Raw genomic sequence first — 21,331 nt, 5'->3', positions numbered from 1 at the left:
GGTTGAGCTGGGATTCCAACCCACTCTGCTCCACTAAAACGTCATAGAAAACGCATTTTAAGATCTGCAAGGTCTTCAAAGGTTTACCCGGAAGCTGTGTCCCACTAGCGTATCAGAGAGGGAAACGTGGGACACAGAAAATGAGATCCAACCCAGGGGAAAGGCAGAGGGAGTCCTCAGAAAGGCCGGCAAACCCAGGACAGCGATGTGCCCGACCTGGGACCACGAACAGACCAGAACATCCACACCCCAGAGACAAACCGAGAGGGCTGATACGACGCCCCACAACTATGGTCTTCTCCTCCGAACCCTGACGGTACATCACATTCAGCTTAACAGATTGTTTCTATTGCGTGTGCTCAAATTCCCGCATTTCTTCCTGCCGTGTTGTCTAGAACCCTCAGTTCACCCTCACAGAAGTGTTCTGCTGTCCTCGAAACTGGAGACAGGCCAACGTGTTTGGAAGCAAAATACCACCCCCCACCCCCACCCCCCCCGTAGCACCCATTCCTTGCTAACGTTCCTGAAAGTTACCCGGTACTTTGAACACACTTCTGTGTCTGTCCAATGCCTCACAGCCTCATTCACGGACCCATCAGGTGACTTCTGTAAAATCTCAGGGAAGCTGGGAAATGACTCTGGATTCTGTTCAGTTTATCTTCCCTCAGCAGCCTTCTCCCGGTGTCAGTACTGTTCTCTACAGGTTTGCGGTAGCTAACCAGTTTTTGTTATTACTCCCCGTTCAGTTCATTTTTATGAAAATAGTTGTTGGTAAAATAATAAAGTATCTGAAGAACTCTTTAAGAAAAATTTTTTTAATGTTTATTCAAATTTGAGAGACAGCGTGAGCAGGGGAAGGGCAGAGAGAGGGGAGACACAGAATCCGAAGCAGGCTCCAGGCTCCGAGTGGTCAGCACAGAGCCTGACACGGGGGCTTGAACTCACGAACCGTGAGATCATGACCTGAGCTGAATAGGATGCTTAACTGACTGAGCCACCCAGGTACCGTATGTTAATTATTTTTAAAATCTCATTTTGAAAACTATTAACTATTGTTAATACATAGTAAGAAAAGAGTGATTTTCTTATGGTAAGTTCTTTATTGTAAGATAATTTACAAACATCTTGCTGTCTTCAGTAGTTTCAACAATTTCTTCTGACAAGGAGGACAGCAGTAACCTAAAAACGAAATCAGTCGGCTGAATTTTCCTTCTTTACCTGAAAAACAAAGTACAGAGCAAATAAAAATCAGTTTTGGAGGGAAAAATAATGACATTTCAAGAGATAATATATATTCAAGTGCGATTTAAAGAACTGACTTTACATAATAAAATGTTACTATATGCTAGTTGTTCTCGAATTTTGGTCTGGGGACCTTTCCGTGGGGTCCGTGAGGGCAAACCTCTTTTCTTATTTGCCTGTCTTACTCATTCTCAAGCCTGTATGGTAGCATGTTCCAGAGGCTACATGGCCTGTAATATCAGAACAGAATGAGTACAGACAGATGAGAATCTAGCCCTCTTCTACTGTATCAGACGTGAAGGGGTCCTGACACCACCAAGTTTGAGAACCACCACTCTTCACCAATCTCTATTTAGTATCTCAAAATAATCCCAATTCTCTATGCTTAAAGTTTATTTAATAAATCTTAAAAAAAACCAGCCCCCTGGCATTACCCATATGCTACCACAAGCTGGCGACTACTCTAAATGGGCCAAAACCTAAATCTCAGAGAATCCGTTTCACTGTTGCTAAATCAGCTTCAATTGTATCTGCCGGATTTCTCTTCCGGAGGGGTTTGGGGACAATGTATGAAATAATACCACTTTACCTCTCGTCTGAGGATGAAACTTGGTATTCATTAATCCCTGGTTATTATGTTAGAAGAAAAAGACAAAACAAACCAGTCAAAAAGCAATCCATGCTAGTTAATCAGGTATAATTTCCAACTAAAAACATCCATTTCCTCACTCAGTGTCTGGAGTAGATCATGTAAATTAGTTCCCAAAATACTCCTTTAAAACAGATTCAAAGACTGTTACAAAAAGTTAACTAATTTCAGTCTGGTTAGAACAATAAAACCAAGTTCATGCAAGAAGGCAAGACTCTGCAAGTATAATTTAAGCCACTGCTTTTTCGATCAATAGCACACAGTATAACATACTACTCAGTAGTCTAGTGTCTGTATTAAGTAGTAAAGTTTTTAGCCGGAATAACTGATGGGTTACAGAGCAGGCCAGTGCCCTGGGTGAACAATCCAGTCTTGGACTGCACAGCCAACCCTTAAAGGATTTCAGACTACCTTTCTAGAAAGCAAAAATTTAGTGGTCAATTTATGATTTTTTTTTTAATGTTTATTTCTTTTTGAGAGAGAGAGAGAGAGAGAGAGAGAGAGAGACAGAGCATGGGCAGGGGAGGGGCAGAGAGAGAGGGAGACACAGAATCCAAAGCAGGCTCCGGGCTCTGAGCTGTAAGCACAGAGCCTGACATGGGGCTCAGATTCACAAGCTGTGAGATCATGACCTGACCCGAAGTCGGCCGCTCAACCAACTGAGCCACCCAGGCACCCCAATTTCTGACTTTCTGATCTTCTGTTCCAATTCTGAGTTTTATGTCCCAATCTCCCTCTCCTCACTCCCCTTGATTTCACTCCTCTTTGGCCAGGTTTCTCACATTTCTGGTCAAGAAAGCGTGTGGCCCTCAATTGCGCAGATGTCGTGTCCTCACATTTTATTCCCAGTGCTCCTTTTTCAAGAGAAAATAAGATCCTGGCTCTGGGTCCCACAGTCCCTGGAACTTTCGGAATGCAGCCCTTCCCCCCAGGCCTCCTCACGCTTGACACCAAGAGGAGCACAGCTCAGCACTGGCCCAGGACGGGCGGCAAGGAGGACAACGAATGATCCACTGCCTGCACTCTGCGACACTAACGCAACGTCAGTGACTAGACTGAGAGACGGGTCGGCCTTAACGTGAGGCTTGAAAAACAGTAAGACCAAGGACTCCTGGGCTGGCAAAGCTCATGGACCCGACTGACAACATACGGGACGGTCTCCAACAGCATTATTTGTGTCTCTGAGACATTCTGCCCAGTTTCTACCCTGGAGAGAGAGATAATACTTAAGGACCAGCTTAAATGTCACCTTAGCGATGAATCGATCTATCCGAGTTTTACACATGGATCCACATTCTCACATACCCAGTGAAATATTATTTCTCCCTCTTCTGAACTTCCACTTTTTAAAAAAAAATGTTTATTTCTTTTTGAGAGAGAGTGAGAACAAGCGCATGCGAGCAGGACACCGGCAGAGAGAGAGGGGCACAGAAGATCCGAAGCAGGCTCCGTGCAGACAGCAGACAGCCCGATGCGGGGCTCGAACTCCCAAACCGTGAGATCGTGACCTGAGCTGAAGTTGGATGCTTAACCGACTGAGCCCCCCAGGTGCCCTGAACTTCCACTTCTTATGGAACATCCCCCATTTGCTCAACAAATACTGACTGAGGAAGTATGTGCCCGGGGATAGGGCTACAGAAGTAAGACACGGTCGCTCCCAAGCCACAGGAGTACACAGGCAATTCCTAATAAAATAGTGTAATTGTTGATAAAGGGAAGCACGGAATGTTCACGAAGGGCACCCCACCCAAACTGTGGAGGAGGTTTTCCTGGTAGAAAGGATTTTCTCAGAGCAGGCAAGACAAATGGGAGCCTGTCAGCCGAAGAATCCAGGATGCAAGGGGAAGAAAAGAATGGCATTTCAGGCAAAAGCACATGACATATTTGTAGACCGCGAAGTACATTCATGTGGTTGAAGTTCAAGGGAAGTGAGAAATGGTAGTGGTAAGACTAGACTGGAGAGTATTGGTGGCCAGGAAAAACAGGATCACATATCTCAAGCTAAGGTATTTTTGCAGGATGACTATGCACTCGGTATCTTTTTTTAATTCAGGAGAGAAATGACAAGGATCTGCATTAAGTGGGCATAAAGGGGAAAACTTCAAGGCATATTTGAAGGTAAAATTTATAAAGCTTAGTGACTAATTAGTAGGGCGTGAGAACGAGTCGAAGATAACTTACTACACGTTCTATCACGCATCACAAGTACCTGCGTATGTTTGTTACGCTATTAGAATGTCCATCCCTTGACAGAAAGTATCACACCCTTTGACACTCCCTAGCACTGAAGCTAGTACATAGTGGGTGTTCAATTTAGTCATTTTTTAAAACAGAATCCTCATTTTCTTAACTGTGATTTCACAACAAATAACATATCTAGACAACCAAGAAACTTTCCTAAGGAAAAGGTACGTTATCTTATACTGACATAGCAAACTCAGTAAGTAAAGAACCAGTTTCTACAAGATTTACCAAAAAACCCAAGATTTATGTGAAACCAAATCCCAAACCAATCCTGTACTTCGAAAGCTTGGTTTATGATGTTTTAAGTTCCAAAGACAGATTTTATAAATGATACAGAATTATCCACATCCTTATTCCTAATGCTTTAGGAAAATGAAAGCTAGCAATATATTGATTTCTAAAAAGAAGAAACTAAGCCCAAAAGGTAGAGCTGAAACAAGCAGAATAAACCAGACAGGCCTTCTCACCAAATCTTTATATCCTAAGAGTAGGTTCCAAGGTTAAGCAACGGATCATTCTAGCTTCAGCAAAACAAAACTGACACTTTCAAGCATGCAGGCGGTGAGCCGGCAGACCCAGGGAGGCGAGGCAGGGCGTGCGAAGGCCGCCCGCCACTACTTACAGAGCCGCGGCGCCCGAGATGATTTCGATCAGCTCCTTCGTGATGACGGCCTGGCGGGTGCGGTTGAATGTCAAAGTCAGTTTGTCAATCATCTCCGCTGCGAACAGAACAGAAGGATTAGTCAGCAAAGCCTAACACCACGAGAGCATAACTTGTTCATTAATACGTTCACAGGTGTATGTTGCTTCATGGCTTGGGGTACCCGAACTGGCCTCTCAAAAGAATTTCAGGAAGGTATTTTTACCACTTCCAGGGATACCTTTTCAAAATAACTTGCAACTTTACTGCCTGCCAAGTAAGACGCACTTCTTTTAAGGCAGAGAACATTAGTTTTTTTTTTTATCTTTCCAGATAAGAAAATTCAAGGAGAGAGAGGTCATTGGTCAAAAATGTCATAGAACCAGCGGCAGAACCGGGGCGAGATCCTTGCTCTTTTGTTTCCTGGTCTAGTTAACGGTGATGATTTGAGGCAAGGTGTTCATGCTACTCCCAGCAAGAGAAGCCTCTCGGAAGAGATCTGCCGTGCACTTACAGGCATTCTTGCTGGCGTTGTCCATGGCCGTCATCCTCGCACTCTGCTCACTCGTGGTGGACTCCTTTAGAGAATAGTAGATGATGTTGGCCAAGGCGTATTCTTGGTAATTGCGCAGCACGTCAGCATCGATATCATCATAGACACTCATGCTCTCTGTTAAGACGAGTCAGACATTTCCTTGAAGTTATGCAGCGCACAGTGATTTCATCAAGGCAGCCTACCAGTAAACACCTCACTAATTACAGAGCAGAAGTCAACAAGGTAAGACAGGTGAAAACACTCAGCTCTAAAAGTTTCATCCATTTCCACACTACCGATTATAGCAGATTTTCAGCGCAACATAATGTGTAAACAAAGCATTTGATATTTCACTGCAAACGCCTAATAAAAACGAAGAAGCCAACAATTAAAGTAACGTCACTGCATTTCACGGTTCTGAAGTCCTTGGGCATCAGAGTGCCTGGCACAACGTCGGCAAATACTCAACAAATCCGTGGGTGTAGGTTTTCACAAAAGAATTAATGACAAAACTGACACTCGTATAGTGGAATACAACAATCCCAAATTAGCCATGTGATTATTGGGGAAGCCTGCACGTGTCCATCGGGAGAATGCGAGGGAAGTGGCATCGAAGGGGGGCGGAATTAGAAGCCGATACTCATCTTAACAGTACTGTAGTTCGTCAGACTTAAAACACTATGGCTGATAACCCCTACCGTACACTATTAAGAAAGAAATACCATCGTCAATTAAAAATGACCCGCCACTGGCCAGCAGAAGCGTCCCCCAACTTCAGGCACATCGAAATGTTACAAAGCGTACACCTCAACAGATGAAATATGTAGAAAGGGAGAATGCCTCAGGAAAGTAAAATCGGTTCTAGAATACTATGTCTAGGATGCTTCACTGAGCAATGATGACGCCACTCAAATGCTGAGACGAGACAATCGTGTGGGTCAGTGTGCATTACTGTGAGCACCGTTCACAGGGCTGCCCCCGGGCTCCTGACTGTGCTGTGCTTCATCCAGCGGGGCCCCAGAGCCTGCAGAGCCAATGCTGCTAGGCTCTCCGATCCCTGAGAACAGAAAGCAAGTCTAATGACTTGTTTATTTACATTCAGTTAACGAAGGAATGGAGTGAGAGTCGCTAATGATCATGGAAACCACTGACGGACAGTGACAGAAAGAGCCAAACATCATGTGCTCCCGCGGAGACAGGCCATCCTAACAAACACTGTTTTCCTGAACGTGCCAATCTCTCCTTTCTACACAGAAAACACTTTTCACACAAAAACCACTTACCGGCACTTGCAACGGTATCCAGGGAAAAGATGGGCTTTTCTTCTGTCTTGTAGGAGATGACAGACCTAGAAATCATAAAGCAGAGGTAAACCTCAAAATCCTATTTCATTTATTTTCAGAGAGAGAGACCACAAGTGGGGCAGAGTGAGAGAGAGAGTGAGAGAGAGAGAGAGAGAGAGAGAGAGAGAGAGAGAGAGAATCCTAAGCAGGTTCCACACTCAGCACAGAGCCCGACGTGGGGCTCGATCCCATGACCCTGGGATCGTGACCTGAGCTAAAATCAAGAGTCAGATGCTCAACAAACCGAGCTACCCCAGGCGTCCCTCAAAACAATATTTTCAACTGTCCACTAAGCATTTCCTTATTTTAAAATAGGAACACAAGCAGTAAAAAGCTTTGAATACTAAATTTTTCTTGCCTGAACCGGTTAAAGATGATAGACCCTTCATCAAATTCATATCCGGAATTTAGTAGTTCAAGGGCAATGACAGACGCATCTCCAAAAGTAGGAGGTTTTCTTCCCACTTCTTTGAAGGACACCAGAAACTGGTCAGAGTGAGTCCTACAAGAGAACCAGGAGATCACACAGAATAGTTTAAAGGAGTATTTCTGCTGAAATAACACAGGGAACAAGGAAAAGTAGTATTACCGTGGGTCAGGCTTTTTTGGGGCGGTGGGGGAAAGAGGAGAGCGTTCCCTGAATTGAGCTGCTCCACCCGCTATCGTTATTGCAGTGGCAGCGGGAACTAACGACTAATAACCAGGCCTCTCTCGTGTTACATGTCTCTATGTCTTTATTTCTCTTCTGATCTCAACTAACTACTGTTCATTTCTGACATTTCCAGGCGGTGCTGGCTCCTCAGAGTCCTCATGTGTTTAAAAGGCCAACACCTTTTGCTTTTCCTGTTGCATTCCACTTACGAGTTGGATGAAGGAGAAACACAAATACATAATGGAAAAAATCTGTATATTCTGAAACTCCTGAAATAATAAAAACAAAACCAAGACCTCTCTGGGGGTATAAAAACAGGTAACGAAAATAAAGACACCTTGCTGACGTTAACCATCAAAGACACTCCCATTTACTCATGCTTGCGCCCATCTAAACATAAACGGTATCTAAATTACCTATGAAGTATACCCCTGATTTTATCACCAATTCCAACAAGCATAACTTCTTTCCCGGCTGCCGTGAGTGTGGCCACCTCATTTTTCATCTGTTTGGCAACCGAGGAATGAATAGCACCACAGAGCCCTCGATCAGAGGACACGCCAATTAGGAGGTGTTTCTTCTTGTCTTCAGGCGCCTTAATATCAGCTTTCTCATACAGAGCTTAAATACAAACAAACAAAAGCAAGAATTTTAAAATACGTAAGGCACGCCAAATACAGCAATAATCCCTATTTGCAAGTTGGCTGTTTTCAAAATCATGAAGTTACATTTAGGTGGCATGTAACTAATGTAATCAAAACTGTACTTCATTTACAATCTAGTTGAAAACCATAAAGGTTTAAATCTCTGTATGATAAAGGCTCTATATGATAAGGGCCACTTAATGGCCAATTTACCTCAAGTACTGACTAAAAAAAATCTCTAGTATAATTAAAGAACTTGTAAAGGGGCCTGAATTAGAGTACCAGCTTATCTAGATGGCAGACTTCTGAAGAATGCAAATATATATTCAGTATATAACCAAAAAAGTAGGAAGCAAATATTTACTGATGTGCTCATATAATCTGCATATCAAGCCTCTTATAAACTGTTGGCATTAAAATAGCAGATGACACTTTATTTTTTTTTTATTAAAAAAAATTTTGTTTAATGTTTATTTATTTTTGAGAGAGAGACAGAGACAGTGTAAAGCTGGGGAGAGGCAGAGAGAGAGGGAGACACAGAATCGGAAGCAGGCTCCAGGCTCTGAGCTGTCAGCACAGAGCCCAACGCGGGGCTCGAACTCACAAACCGTGAGGATCATGACCTGAGCCGAAGTCAGACGCTCAACCGACTGAGCCACCCAGGTGCCCCACATGCCACTTTATTTTGGGGACTGCTTTAACGACCTTGCTTGGCTGGTCTAGTTTTCTAAGCAGCACAGGCCAAGAGCGGATCAAACAGGATTTTGAGGGGATTTATGGGGGAAGGAGAGGAAGTGGCTGTGGGAGAAGGCAGGAAGGAGACAAACGAGCCATCACATTATGACGCAGGTTTGACCCTCAGGAAGGAGGGAAGAGAGGTTGGGTGGCAGCTTCCCAGACCGCTGTGCCGTTTAGGAGAAGTTCAGCGAGTCTGCCTGCCGAGGAGCTGCAAGTCTCCCTGGAATGTGCCTGCCTGAGTCTCCCGCCGGCTCTGGTACCGGCTCGGCCCAGGCCACGGGAGCGTGGCCGGGGTGCAAGTGCAGGGTGAGCTCGCGTGGCCAGTGCCCTCGCCGCCGCACGGTGCATTTTCCTGGCCGCCACATTCACCTGTCTCAACCAAAGTCCTGCTGCTCCCTGTTTCATTACAGAGCAGTGATTCTCATATGCCAGCACCCGAGAACCCTCCACGAAAAAGCAGAAAGCGAATACTCCAAAGTGCAGGAGAGCAGCGAGATTATTTCTTTTTTAAGTCTCTTTTTACGTTTTATATTTGTGCAGCATAAGATGCCTGCTGGAAGACTTTAAATATTTACAACGATCAGCCACTTAATATCTAGCAGTTAATATTTGGTATAAAGGACTTCAGAACAGATTGGCAGCCTTGGCTTGAATTTTTACTATTTTATCACAAATAGTCTAATCTGACATCTAAGGCAGTTTCTTCATTAGATAATTTTGTAGTTATAGACTTTGGAGGGAAACAAATTTATTATACTCACTCACATCAGCGAGAGAGGTGAATCGTGAAATGACTTTCTCTTTTCATACAAACAGGCTACAGTGATTTACCAACCAATCTTTACTAAGCCACCAACTACGTGCTATGTATTTCTTGTGCAGCGAATAGGACTGATGAGAGCAAACGGCTGGAGGTGATGAGGATCGCGGAAACCAACCTATCAACTCTCCTCCGTACCTGCTGCGTGAAACTAACCATGCTGTTATTAAAGTGAGTCGCCGCGGGGCGCCTGGGTGGCGCAGTCGGTTAAGCGTCCGACTTCAGCCAGGTCACGATCTCGCGGTCCGTGAGTTCGAGCCCCGCGTCAGGCTCTGGGCTGATGGCTCGGAGCCTGGAGCCTGTTTCCGATTCTGTGTCTCCCTCTCTCTCTGCCCCTCCCCCGTTCATGCTCTGTCTCTCTCTGTCCCAAAAATAAATAAACGTTGAAAAAAAAAAAAAAAAAAAAAAGTGAGTCGCCGTTTCCACCCGGGCCTAGTGCTCTATCCTTTTCTCACACAATAATTTTGCCAGTAGGAACGGATGTTTAAAAAACATGGAAGAACACAGGAAAACTGCACAAGGCGATTTACATCTAATAGGTAGATACATTAACACACAGATGAGACGTGAATTTTCTCCAATTTGGAAACAAGCAAATTTTGCCTTCCTTGTGGTTGCCGTTCAAACATTCCAATCATGCCGTCACGAGTCCCATCCGTGCCTGCTCAGTCATTTCCACTGCAGGGACCACCTCCCCACCCTGCCCATCACAGTCCAACAGGACAAAGTCAAGCACCTGATCTGAATGCACCACATTTCCCATTTCCTGATTGTATATTTAATAATCTAGGAAGATTTTCGGAGTACTTTCAGCATTCACAGAGCCACATATAGTGGTTAACAAACAGACAGGCTTTGATGCCAAACCATGTCAGGAGGTGACCCTGGGCAAGCGACCCGACTTCAGGGTTTCTCATCTGTGAAGCGGGGGCTCTGACCCTCGTAGGCTGCTGTGAAAAACCAGTGATGTCAAATACTCAGAACAGGCCTGACATCACGGTAAGCACCCGATAAAAGTCATCAGTGGTGACCTTCATTTCATGTTCAGGGTTCCTCCTAATCTGTGATGTCCTCTTCTCTTACCCAAAGATCCTACTCCGTACACTCGTGCTGGTTTCAGCTCCCTCTCGGCTCGGGCGTATTTTGCTGCTGCCACCATTTTCATAGACTTGGTAATTTTCTGGATGTTTTTGATCGACTTTAGCCGTCTGGTAACTGAAAAACAGAAGTGCTGTGTTACGATAATAGAGTTATCATTTCACTTGTGAAATTTATCGAAATATCTTTCTAAACTGCCAGGTAGCATAATCAGCACTTAGGCCACCAGGCAACAGCATGATGCTAAATGAGGCTTCAAGTCAGAATGCGTACTGAGCAAAGGCGAAGCCTGGCTGCCACGGAGGACAGGACAGGCGGGATGGCCGCAGACAGCAGGACATTATACCCTTACAACATTTACATACAGTTTTCTCTAGTCACATTGTTGTCATTCTACGGACGACAGCATCGGAACAACCACGTGTCACCTCATGCTGGTCTTTTCTAAAACAAGGTCAATGTCATACACATAAGACCTAGATTCATTTTATCAAATTTGACCAAACATACAATGGGCTAAAGCAGCCTATTTTTGTTATTTGTCAAAATTTGGTTTTTCTTAATTATATATTGAGATGAAGTACTTACTATCTTTTAATGTTGCCATATTTCGAACTTGGATCCTGAAAATAAAGGTTTTAAAAATATTTTAGTTTATTGAAAAATCACCCTACTATACAAGAAAAACCTTCAAAGTTAATAAATTTAAACACTGCCCCATAAAGAAACAATCCATCACGTGCAGGACGTATACATATATTTATATATGATATATTTACATACATATATTTACATACATATAAACATATATTTATAAACACATACTTATATACATTTAGTCATTAATACGGACACCAAACCCTATTACCAAAGGCCTCATTTTGTTGGAGCCAACAACACAAAGCTTCCAGTGCAGTCAAATGGTGTTCACACACGTCTAGTCCCACCTCTGCCTAGACTGTTTCCACAACAGGAAAGTCCTGCCCCTTGTTAGGCTATCCAGCTATACCTAAAACCATGGTCAGCCACCTTGAAAATGCTACCTTGACTTCCTTAGTTCACTGAAACCTTTTCATAGCAACACTTAGGATCAATTATACATTCTAACATGATCACATGTGTGAAAGTACAGTTTATTTTTATTTTTTAAATATATATACTTTTAGGTTTTTTTAAGTTTATTTATTTATTTTGAGAGAGAACGCAAGCTTGAGCCAGGGTGGATTAGAGAGAGGGGGGGAGAGAAAGAATCCCAAGCAGGCTCCACCTTGTCAGTGCAGAGCCTGATTGGGGGGTGCTTGACCTCTCAAACTGCAAGATCATGACCTGAGCCGAAATCCAAAGCTGAATGCTTAACCGAGTGAGCCAGCCAGGTGCCATGTACTAAGCAGCTATTATGCTCCAGGACATGGTCTGTGACCACGAGAAGCATGCTATCATCTCATAAACAAGATTCGTAGAACTAAAGATTTGCATTAAATATTTTTCTAGTCTTCGTGATTAAAATGCTAATGCATAAAAGTAAAAATGATTTGATTTAGGGGCACCTGGGTGGCTCAGTCAGTTGAGTGTCCAACTCTTGATTTCAGCTCAGGTGCACACTTGAGCGTGGGGCCTGCTTGAGATTCTCTCTCCTCTGCCCCCACCCCCCCAAAATAAATAAATAAATAAATAAATACAGATTTGACTTAAATGCGTACACACACACACGAGAGATAAATACAAGAGGAGTGCTGCCCTCCTAAATAAGACAATGTGTCACCAAATATAAAGTCAGTGACAAGCATACAATGACGTTGGAATATTGATGACACGGAGACTCACAGGGCTGCTGCAGCAAGAACCTGAACTAAACATGTTGGCAAAGCAGCAGGAGCCTAGGTTTATGGCAAGTTCTTAAGAGTGAAAAGGAAAACAATAAGAATGATTTCTAATTTCATGACCTGAGTAGACAGTGTTGCCATTAACCAAGACAGAAAAACTGGGTGGGGATGATCTCACCGGAGGTAACGAATTTTAATGAAAATGACATAAAGACCCTAGGATGAGGTGGAAATGGCTTTGAGGTCCAATGGGTTTGGAAAACACGTGAGATTTTTGAGACTTTCAGGTACAGACAGATCTGTAACTGATGGAGCATGGAAGTTGGTGCCAAAGGAGAGAAGAAGAGGGACCATTTCCTAATCCTCTGAGGTCAACATTACCCTAGTATCAACCAGATAAAATCATCATTAAGAAATGAAAATTAGAGGACGTTACCTCTCATCAACACAGACGCACAATTCCTCAATAAAGAATAGCAAATTGGATCCAACAACGTATCAAAAGAATTATACACCACGATCAAGTAGGATTTATTCCAGGTATGCAAGGCTGGTTCACCATTTAAGAAAAATCATAGTCAGTAGATGCAGAAAAAATTTTTGACAAAATCTAATGCCTATTCACGGTAAAAACAAAACAAAACAAAACAAAAAAAAAAACAAAAACAAGAAAAAGAAAAACTCTCAACAAATAAAGAACTTTCTGAGCCCAATAAAGAACATCTAGCAAAACAAACAAACAAACAAACAAACAAACAAACAAACCCCTCATTTAATGATGAGAAACTAGGAGCTTCCCCCTAAGATCGGGACTGAGGCAAGGATAACCTCTCAGCACTCCTATTCAACACTGTACTAGAATTCCTGGCTAATGCATTAAGAAAAAATAGGAAATAAAAGATATATAGATTGGGAAGGAAAAAATAAAGCTGCCTTTGTTTAAAAATGGCACAACTGTCTGTAGAAAATCCCAAAGAATTGACAAAAAAACTCCTGGAACCAATTACAGTAAGGTTGTAGGGAACAAGGTCAATCTATACTAAAGTCAATTTCTTTTTTTAATAGCAGCTATGAACAATTGGAGTTTCAAATTTGAGAAACAGTATCATAGAACTGTAGACTTATAAATGATTATGATGGTAAATTTAATGTTATGTATATTTTACAACAAAAAAAACACAGGAAAAAAATACATATAAACATAACAAAATATGTGCCAAGAAAACTACAAAACTGATGAAAAAAAGATCTAAATAAATGGTGAGAGATTCCACATTCATAAATAGGAAGATTCAATGTTGCTAAAGTGTCACTTCTTCCCAACTTGATCAATACAATTTTAGACAAACACCTCAACAAGTTATTTTGTATATATCAACAAGCAGATTTTAACATTTATTTGGCAAAGCGAAACACCCAGAAGAGCCAACACAATATTGAAGAACAAAGCCCAAGAATGGACACTACCTGATTTCAAGACTTTCTATAAAGTTACAGTAATCCTAAAACAGTGCGGACAAATGATCAGTGGAAGACAGGAGAGAGCTCAAAATTTCACTAGTGAAATCGAAAACAAAAACCAATGAATACACAAACAAAAAGTAGACAGAGACCTATAATACAGAGAACAAAACTGAAGGGTGGAGGAGTGGGGGTTGGGCAAAATGGGTGAAGGGCAGTGGGAGACACAGGCTTCTAGTTACGGAATACGTCAGGGGAACAAAATACACAGCATAGCGGGAAAAAAAGAGCCCAGAAATAGAACCATACAAATACAGTCAACTGGTTCATGTTTGATAAAGCAGCAAAGGAAATTAAATGGAGAAAGGATACTGTTTTCTACATTGGTACTGAACACCGGACATCCATATGCAAAAATATTGATAATTAATAATTATCAATATTAATAATTAATTAGATAATTAATCCTATACCTTTCACAAAAATTAACTTGAAATGAATCATAGGTCTAAATGTAAGACACAAAACTATGAAACTTCTACATGGTATCACAGGAGAAAATTGAGGTGCCTTGGATAATATGTAAGTTTTAACATAAACCATGAAAAGCATGATCCATGGAAGAAAAACAATGATCAAGCTGGACTTTATTAATTTTAAAAATTTCTGGTCTGCAAAAGACACCGTCAACAGAAGCCACACACCAGGAGAAAATGTTTGCAAAACACATATCTGATAAAGGCCTGTTATCTAAAATATACAAAGAACTTTTAAAACTCAATAAGAAAACCACCCAAATAAAAAATGAACAAAAGATCTGAACACAAACCTCGCAGAGGCACACAGGCAGATGGCAGATAAGCATATACAAAAGATACTCAGCTATGCAGTCATTAGGGAATTACAAATTAAAACAGTGAAACACCACTACGCACCTAGAAGAATGGCTACATTTTTATTTTGTTTTTATTTAGTTAGAGAAAGAGAACACGTGTGCACACGCAAGCAGGGGAGAGCAGAGAGAGAATCCCAAGCAGGCGCCCCGTTGTCAGTGCAGGGCCCAACGTGGGGCTCAATCGCACTAATCATGAGATCATGACTTGAGCCGAGATCAAGAGTCACGGATGCTTAACCAACCGAGCCACCCAGGCACCCCAAGAATGGCTATATTTAAAAAAAAAAAGGCAATTCCAAATGATGACATGGATGTGCATATAGCAACAGGAACTCCCACTGCCTGCTGGTGGGAATGCAAAATGGTACGGCTGCTTTGGAAGATGGCTTCAGTTTCTTATAAATCTAAACAGTCTTAGCATAGGATACAGCAATCATACTGCTAGGTATTTACCCAACTGAGCTGAAAACAGGTCTACACAAAAACCTGCACACAAATGTTTATAAGCACTTTTATTCACCATTGCCAAAACCCAGAAGCAACCAATATGTCTTTCAATACGCGAACCAATCGAGAAACAAACTGGTACATCCATACAGTGGAGTTATTCAGCAGTAAAAATGAACGAGCTATCAAGCCACAAAAGACACGGAGGAGGAACTTTGTCTACTGCTAAGCAAAGAAGCCCATCTGAACGGCTATATCCTGTATGATTCCAACTGACATTCCAGAAAAGACAAAACTATAGCAAGAGTAAAAAGATCAGTAGTTGCCGGGATTTCGGGGAGAGATTTTTAGGGCACTGAAACCATTCTGTATGATACTATAATGGTAGATACGTGTCATTATCCATTTGTCAAAAACCACAGAACATACAACAGTGACCTTAATGAAACTATGCACCTTAATAATGTATCAATACTGCCTCATTAATTGTAGTACATGTAACATGCTAATTAATGCAAGATGTTAATAAGTGGAGAACCTGTCCAGAGTGGGACATGGGTGTATGGAACTCTCTGTACTATAGGCTCAATACTTCCGTAAGTCTAAAACTGTACTAAAAAATAAAGTCTGTTAACAATACCTTCAAAAATGTAGATTATGAAATTGTTATATCATCTAATTTTTTGATTGTGTTTATGTGCATAAAAAAAAATCTGGAAGATTATAACCAAAACTGTTCTTTTTAAAATTCTCTTGACTTACGTACTTTACCAGTATCACGCAGCCACAGAGAAAGAAATACAAAGAGGAAGGAGACTGCACGAAAAGTGTTAGATTAGGTTATAAGAATGGATCCAGTGGTGGAAAAGAGAAGAGCTGTCAAATACTGACAAGCTCTGCTATTCCATTACAGACTTACCTCTGTAAGTCTGTACTGTAATACTGACCATTCCCTTAACTTTTCATAATGGCATTTGAAAAGCAACATCATTTTTGATGATTTTGGGGGGCGGGTATATCAAAATTTTCACCCCAAACATTCTAAATTTACAGACTGTAAGGAAACATTGGACATTACGGTTTTAGGCAAATACTCCAATTTAACAGACACAAGTTTCTTGTCAGAGAATGGCACAGGGAATAAATCTGAATTGCATGCCGTATTTGGATGAACACAAAATGTTCCGGTTTCCTTAAGTATCCTGGGTGAGAGGTATGAAGAGGTAAGATCTCTTGTGATTCTTTATGCTGTGTACATGCCCTATGTTCCCATTTTGAAGTGCTCTCATCATGTTTAGCTTTCATTCAGTTCTAAAGACGTATGTGTTACTTTATTATTCTTTTTTTTTACTATTTTTGAGAGAGAGAGAGAGCATGAGCAAGGGAGGGGCGGAGAGAGAGGGAGACAGAATCTGAAGCAGGCTCCAGGCTCTGAGATGTAAGCACAGAGCCTGAGGCAGGGCTCAAACCCTCGAACCGCGAGATCGTAACCTGAGCGGAAGTCAGACGCTTAACTGACTGAGCCACCAGGCGCCCGTATGTTACTTTTAAGTATAATTGGAGTACATACAGAATAACCATAAGATGATCCCAACTTTCTTTTGGTGCAGCTGGCCGTATATATAATATTTGCAAATGAAGACAAAGTTCTGAATCAGCTGTATGTTCTGGAAAACCACATCACGTCCTGAGAAATCTCAGGAGATTACTGGAAAAACTTGAAACCTATCAAATACAGTGGATAGAAAAATCACAGGTTGTGGATTACCATCAAGTGCCGTGATCATACAGCATTATTCGAAAAGCTGAAAGTAGTGGAGGAGGGAGTGAGTGAGGTTGCTAGGTGAATGATTCTTCATTTGAAGTATAGTTTGAAAGAATGTTAAGGTGTATACTGTCATATAATATAAACATTAAAGAAGCAGCAGCAACAAATTCTTAAGGAAAATTATGAAGTAGGTCTAATTCTAACAGTAAATGATTGTATGAAAGTCCATCACCTGCCTTTCCACCAAACAACGACTCCCTGGCCCTTCACCAACGACCACATAGGAGGATCCAGTCTTGTTGGCAAGTACGGTAACCATTTTTATGTAGGAACTGCATCAAGCTGTCTTCATCTTTGAGTTTAATGATCTGGAACCACACCAGCATTCCCCCACCACGCTTGTTCTTTACAAATACGGACTCGCTTAATCTCCAGTCTGACCCAATGAACTGTGCACGATTATTACCTCCGTTCAACAAAGGAAGAAACGGTGGCAGAGACAGTGAGTAACTTGTGCAGCGTGACAGTTAGGTGAGTGGCCGTCAAGATTCAAATCCTGGTAGTTGGCTCCAGAGTGGGTCTCCTATCCTACACTCTGATGCCTCACATTTTCTTTTTTTTTTTATTTTTTTTATTTTTTATTTATTTATTTTTTTATGAAATTTATTGACAAATTGGTTTCCATACAACACCCAGTGCTCATCCCAAAAGGTGCCCTCCTCAATACCCATCACCCACCCTCTCCTCCCTCCCACCCCCCATCAACCCTCAGTTTGTTCTCAGTTTTTAACAGTCTCTTATGCTTTGGCTCTCTCCCATTCTAACCTCTTTTTTTTTTTTCCTTCCCCTCCCCCATGGGTTCCTGTTAAGTTTCTCAGGATCCACATAAGAGTGAAACCATATGGTATCTGTCTTTCTCTGTATGGCTTATTTCACTTAGCATCACACTCTCCAGTTCCATCCACGTTGCTACAAAAGGCCAGATTTCATTTTTTTTCTCATTGCCACGTAATATTCCATTGTGTATATAAACCACAATTTCTTTATCCATTCATCAGTTGATGGACATTTAGGCTCTTTCCATAATTTGGCTATTGTTGAGAGTGCTGCTATGAACATTGGGGTACAAGTGGCCCTATGCATCAGTGCTCCTGTATCCCTTGCCTCACATTTTCTTACATTTACAAGCAAATATCTGTTACCTCAATCTCAGAATGCAATCTGCCTTTCCTCTCCTGAAATGCATCTCCCTTCCTTGTCAGTGTGTATAATTCAATTTATGGCTGTTGGCATGCTACTGTAAAACAGTTCATTTCAGAGAATGTGGAAGACGAGGAAACAGAAATGTATTTCTCCTAATTTGAAGACCGTTCCCCAAATTTATTTCCATTTTCTTATATGCTACTTAAAAACAAGTTTAATTTCCTGAAGTTTAGGGTATTTTACTGATATCCTAATAATTTCACTAAGACTTTAATTAAGCCTAATATTTAGTCAACGTTAGTAAGCTAACCTCCCTGAAATAAAAACTATAATAATGAATTGCATTAAAAAATTTTTGTAATGTTTTTATTTATTTTTGAGACAGAGAGAGACAGCATGAGCAGGGGAGGGTCAGAGAGAGGGGAGACACAGAATCCAAAGCAGGCTCCAGGCTCTGAGCTGTCAGCACAGAGCCTGACACGGGGCTCGAACCCACAGACTGTGAGATCATGACATGAGCCGAAGTCGGACGTTCAACCGACTGGGCCACCCAGGCACCCCTAACAAATTGCATTTTTAAAGTTTCTTGGGGCACCTGGGTGGCGCAGTCGGTTAAGCATCCGACTTCAGCCAGGTCACGATCTCGCGGTCCGTGAGTTCGAGCCCCGCGTCAGGCTCTGGGCTGATGGCTCAGAGCCTGGAGCCTGTTTCCGATTCTGTGTCTCCCTCTCTCTCTGCCCCTCCCCCGTTCGTGCTCTGTCTCTCTCTGTCCCAAAAATAAATAAACGTTGAAAAAAAAAAAATTTAAAGTTTCTTTTTTTTTTTTTTTTAAATGTTTTTTATTTATTTTTGAGACAGGGAGAGACAGAGCATGAGCAGGGGAGGGGCAGAGAGAGAGGGAGACACAGAATCCGAGGCAGGCTCCAGGCTCTGAGCTGTCAGCACAGAACCCGACGCGGGGCTCACAGACTGTGAGATCATGACCTGAGCTGAAGTCAGACGCCTAATCGATTGAGCCACCCAGGCGCCCCTTTAAAGTTTCTAGTAACCAAAACGCAACAGAGGAAATGCCCCTTCATGGTTTTGTAGAGGCAAAGCTATTTTTCTCCCCTTCCAAATTAATTCTGTGGGGTGTGAAACATTAAGATGGTTTTCATTTCTGAATTTAAAAGGCAATTATGAGTGGGGACCAAAAGGGCACCCAGAGTAATGGGATACACGAAAATGCTTTCTGTCAACGTTTGATGAATATTCATAACCTACCAATTTAAAACCAGCATTCTAAAGAGATCAAGGTCGGACTACAACCTGTATTTGCCAATGTAGGGTCCAATTTAGGAGCCCAGTGGTGGTTGTGTCAAACAACTATTATTTATTTAGGACAATCCTTTACTATAAGATCTCCAAATTGTCTTACACGGTTTCTAAAAAAGTCATTGCTACAATTTTATGCAAAGTATTTTGTCCTTGTTTCAGAACTCTTTCCATTTCTTAAAGGCTGACCCACAGAGCTTAAGGCCACCACTTTTCAGTACTTTCCACGCTACCAACTTGGCGCAGGGCAGGCACCCAACAACTGTGTGCTGAGTGCCTAACAAAGGGGACAACCTCCATGACCGAGAATCCAACTAAGTTGACTTAGTTCCCACGAATACTCTTTTTCAATTTTAGAAACAAATCTGACTTGGCAGGCAAATCCACCAACAGTTCTGTGCAGGTATTCACATCAGATTTCATTCCCCCATTACCCTAAAAATTTTGAATATGGTGATGATTCTTTGCGTAATGAAAAACGTACCTATTTCAATTAATGCTTTACAGTCCCTTCACATAAATTAGGACACAAAAACCTAGTTCAGCACTGCAGCTCGTTAGAATTCTTCCTTTACGTAAAACCGGGGAATTGCTACACTCAGCTTGCTTTTAGCCAATAATCCCCTTAGCACCGTGTCTGTAATTTCTTCCAGACTCTGTCTAGCTTTAAGACATTTCATCCTACTATATGGTACCACCCACAAACCAACGTTTACCTGCCTACTGCTTGGCCCTCTAATATACAATTCCCCCCCCCCCCCCCGCCCAAACCAATGTTTAAAATCCTTAAACTTGCACGGCAGTTACAGATGGTGCTCAAAAGCCATCTATCTCGTCCTCCTGGGGACCTTGGGACAATTTCCTGACCTTGCAGGGTTACTGCTTCAGTATAATGGTTTCAACATAGTGCTAGGTTGTCTTTCCCTTCCGATCGCCATCAGGCGGATTCTTAAGGTCCCGTCTGCACCCCAACTCCCGTAAACCCACGAGGACACTTATTTATTCCGCAGTGCCCGGCAAAGAGCCTGCTACACGTTAAGTGCTTAACACGCGTTCTGGCTGAATCCAACAGCCCTTCCTGGCTCAAGCAAACCCTGCCCAGCACCAGAAGGTTTCAAAAGGCGTCAAGGACGCACAGCACAACTTAACCTTCCCCTAGACCTTGCCCTAGGTTCCCCCTCCCCCTCACTTTGTGCGCCCGGGTAAAGCCTCCACGATACTCGCCACCTGGCACGCAGTAGGGGCTCCCTAAGTGGGTATTAGCTGAGTGAATCCAAGACCAGCCCTGTAATCAGTTGGGACTAAAGTCTCAACCCCGAGGTCCCGGATGACCGCTCCTCGTGGCCCTCACCCCGCCCCACCCCGCCTCAGGAGACGTGGCGAGACCCTGCTGTCACCGCAGTCCCTTCGCGCGCCCTCCCCGGATCGGAGGCGCTTCCTGCAGCCCGGGCTTCCCGGGGCCTCCGCAGGACAGGAGGCCTGGCAGGCCCTGAGACCCTCGTCCAGCCCCACTCGCCTCCACTCGCTTCCGCCTCCCCCTGACCGAGCTCTTCCATTCCTCGCAACCCTCCCGGTCCTTCCGCAAGCTGCCATACCATTGCGGCTGCACGGCCCAGGCCGAGAGCCCCGCGACGCCCGCCCGAGAGAACATGGTGATACCGGCCCCGCTGAAGGTCGGTCAGACAGGCCTCACCGCGCAGGCGCGGGACGTTCTCAACGCGCCCTCCCACCCCGCTTTCTCCTTCAGTCTCGCTTACTCCCGCCAGACGGAGGGAAGCCTCGCGAGCGTTGGGGGGAGGCCAGCCTTCCGAGGCC

General features: G+C 43.0%; 1 protein-coding gene across 2 annotated transcripts; it reads right to left on the bottom strand.

The window, feature by feature from the left end:
- Nucleotides 1-1,080: 1,080 nt before the first annotated feature.
- On the bottom strand, nt 1,081-21,261 carry ATP5F1C (ATP synthase F1 subunit gamma). 2 transcript variants are annotated; one of them, XM_047864939.1, is made up of 10 exons: nt 21,112-21,261; nt 11,194-11,228; nt 10,591-10,722; nt 7,722-7,926; nt 7,012-7,155; nt 6,594-6,658; nt 5,290-5,445; nt 4,758-4,854; nt 1,832-1,868; nt 1,081-1,218 (listed from the first exon to the last, which is right to left on the bottom strand). In XM_047864939.1, the coding sequence occupies exons 1-9, from the start codon at nt 21,165-21,167 to the stop codon at nt 1,862-1,864; spliced, it is 897 nt and encodes a 298-aa protein (XP_047720895.1). In that variant the 5' UTR covers nt 21,168-21,261; the 3' UTR covers nt 1,081-1,218; nt 1,832-1,861. The 2 variants fall into 2 exon arrangements, with proteins under 2 accessions (XP_047720895.1, XP_047720896.1); XM_047864940.1 differs by lacking the exons at nt 1,081-1,218; nt 1,832-1,868 and having other exon boundaries at nt 4,754-4,854.
- Nucleotides 21,262-21,331: the final 70 nt, after the last annotated feature.

Source organism: Prionailurus viverrinus, chromosome B4 (genome assembly GCF_022837055.1).
Source record: "Prionailurus viverrinus isolate Anna chromosome B4, UM_Priviv_1.0, whole genome shotgun sequence".
Classification (NCBI taxonomy): domain Eukaryota; kingdom Metazoa; phylum Chordata; class Mammalia; order Carnivora; family Felidae; genus Prionailurus; species Prionailurus viverrinus.
Note: the sequence above shows the minus strand (reverse complement) of the source record. Positions and strands in the feature narration are given on the sequence as shown.

What these genes read in the sequence shown, in the direction of transcription:
- ATP5F1C (XM_047864939.1), bottom strand. Translation starts at nt 21,167, where the DNA reads ATGTTCTCTCGGGCGGGCGTCGCGGGGCTCTCGGCCTGGGCCGTGCAG. An exon ending in ATCAGGGGTATACTTCATAG is followed by an intron (nt 7,156 to 7,721) that starts GTAATTTAGATA and finishes GTTCTCTTGTAG; the next exon opens with GACTCACTCTGACCAGTTTC. An exon ending in GGATACCGTTGCAAGTGCCG is followed by an intron (nt 5,446 to 6,593) that starts GTAAGTGGTTTT and finishes TCGTCTTAACAG; the next exon opens with AGAGCATGAGTGTCTATGAT.